This window comes from Penaeus japonicus, unplaced genomic scaffold (genome assembly GCF_977035675.1).
Source record: "Penaeus japonicus unplaced genomic scaffold, GWHDUDI00000001_assembly GWHDUDI00000005, whole genome shotgun sequence".
Taxonomy (NCBI): Eukaryota; Metazoa; Arthropoda; class Malacostraca; order Decapoda; family Penaeidae; genus Penaeus; species Penaeus japonicus.
This window is the reverse complement of record NW_028234407.1, coordinates 38,603,598-38,606,097: the sequence shown is the minus strand read 5'-3', so window position 1 is coordinate 38,606,097 and position 2,500 is coordinate 38,603,598. Positions and strand designations below refer to the sequence as shown.

The following is a 2,500-nucleotide window of genomic DNA, read 5'->3' as shown; positions in this document are numbered from 1 at the left end:
GAGGGTGAGTCGAGGAGAGAAAGGAGGACGTGGACAAAGGAAGGAGAGACAGATAGATAGACTGACTGACTGATTGACTGACTGATAGACAGACAGACAGACAGAGAGGCAGACAAACGTATAGACATGCAGGAAAGCAGAGAGTAAGAAGGAAAAGAGAGAAAGAATATATATGTGTGTGTGTATGTATAAATATATATAAATATATATATATGTACACACACACACACACACACACACACACACACACACACACACACACACACACACACACACACACACACACACACACACACACAATATAATATATATATATATATATATATATATATATATATACATATATATATATATATATAAACATATATGTATATGTTTATGTGTATATATTTACATATATATATAAACATATATGTATACATATACATATGCAGAGAGAGAGAGGGAGGGGGATAGAGCCAAGGAAAAAACACAAAAGCAAAAAACATAAAAGGAAAAAACATAAAAGGCGAATAGAGATACCCAGGCAGAAAATGAATTTGCGACACGATGAAGACATAAGCTGTACTTTCCCCAATGCAAATAGCGGCCGCCAGGGATCATATGGTTAGACAACCCCAAGCCCTAGATGAATATCTGATTTTCGTATTTCAGAAATTAAAAGACCTAAAAGCTGTGAAGCCAAACGCATCAGATCCAACGGGGAAAAAAGTGTTGAAGAAACTGGTATTCTTGTCCTCTGTGGGAAGAAACGCCATCGTCGTCATTGTAGCTGCTATCGTTGCGTTTGCAGTGCCGGAAAACACTTTCAAACTAACAGGTAGGCTTTCTGTTTCTGGTTCTTGTAGTGACTGGAGATTCGTTGACGTTTTTGTTTGATCATTTGCTCGGTCAGAAGAGCTCCATGTATTTATTGTTTCTTGAGATATTAGAGCCCTCATGAAGACATGCATGCGCTCACGCATACACGCACACACACACATGCACACACGTACACACGGACACGCACAAGCACACGCACACCCACATAGATACACACACACTCACACTCACTTACTCACACACACACACACACACACACACACACACACACACACACACACACACACACACACACACACACACACACACACACACACACACACACACACACACACACACGCCCACACACACAAACACATACACTTCACGTCCTCCCCGAATGCTCTTCGCTATTGAGACGCTATTCTCGCCTCTCCGCCCCGGCGCTCCGCCTCCCAGACACCGTCCAACCGGGTCTGCCGTCGGTCGAGCCTCCGCCCTTCTCGACCGTCGTCAACAACGAGACCTATTCGTTCGGGGACATGATGGCCTCCGTCGGCTCGGGAGTCTTCATCATTCCCCTCATTTCCATCCTGGAGAGCATTGCCATCGCCAGCGCCTTCTCCGGAGGGAAGACCATTGATGCTACGCAAGTACGCCTGGCCAGACACAAAATACTGAATATTTGTACATTAGTAAATCTTTACAATTTAATGCTGTGCTCGCGCATTGAACAAATGACCAGATCTATCAATCTGGCTCTGGTTACTCATATGCAAGATTATGAATTGCAGGAAATGATTGCTCTTGGCTTCTGCAATATCGTGGGATCGTTTGTGCAGTCCATGCCAGTCACCGGATCTTTCTCCCGAACGGCTGTGAATGCCACAAGCGGCGTCAGGAGTCCGGCGGGCGGCATCGTCACCGGCCTGCTTGTGGTGCTTGCTCTTGCCTTCTTGACGCCTTACTTACAGTTAGTAGAGTTCTCTACGATTCGCACACGCACACTAACACACATACACGTACACTCACATTTCATTTTTTTTTTCTATGTTAAAAAAAAAATGAAATATAACTTTTATTTTTCCCCCAATTGTGACCCTGTTTAAGCATATATGTGTACATGATGTGAATTTATTAATTTAGGGAGTGTTGATTGTATTTGTTGGTAAAATATGTATCCTATTGGTATTCTAATTTTTATACAACAAAATTCAATATAATACTACACCATCATATGCTGTACCAACCTTAACTTTCTCTGGGTCCAATGATGACAAGAGCATGCGCTCGTGTTTGCACCCGCCTTTCTCCAGCCATTCTACGCAACACTGAGACCAAACCTCCTTTCGTAGATACATTCCGCAAGCCACACTCTCGGCTGTAATCATCTGCGCTGTGATATTCATGGTGGAGTACGAGATGGTCCTCCCAATCTGGAGGACGAGGAAGCTGGACCAGCTGCCTCTCTGGGGCTCCTTCCTCACATGCCTCTTCTGGAAGCTCGAGTATGGCATCGTGGTTGGGGTTGGCATCAACCTGGCACTGCTCTTGTACGGCATTGCTCGACCCAAGGTTGAGGTTACAGCCGTGACGAGACAGGTAATTGTATGCATGGTTGTTTCATTACTGGGATGTACTTGTAATTTGAAACTTCTTTATTTGTTGTTCTTGTCTTCTAATAATTACATTTTCTTTT

General features: G+C 43.6%; 1 protein-coding gene across 1 annotated transcript in view; it reads left to right on the top strand.

Annotated features, from left to right (window-relative positions):
- LOC122250001 (sodium-independent sulfate anion transporter-like) overlaps positions 1-2,500 on the top strand; it is a 12,197-nt gene that overhangs the window by 4,927 nt on the left and 4,770 nt on the right. Inside the window, exons 4-8 of the mRNA XM_086537404.1 lie at positions 1-4; positions 655-820; positions 1,261-1,454; positions 1,596-1,774; positions 2,157-2,403. The exon at positions 1-4 is cut by the window's left edge and continues 217 nt beyond it. Coding sequence (XP_086393530.1) covers positions 1-4; positions 655-820; positions 1,261-1,454; positions 1,596-1,774; positions 2,157-2,403 — 790 coding nt within the window. The remainder of the gene's footprint in view (positions 5-654; positions 821-1,260; positions 1,455-1,595; positions 1,775-2,156; positions 2,404-2,500) is intronic.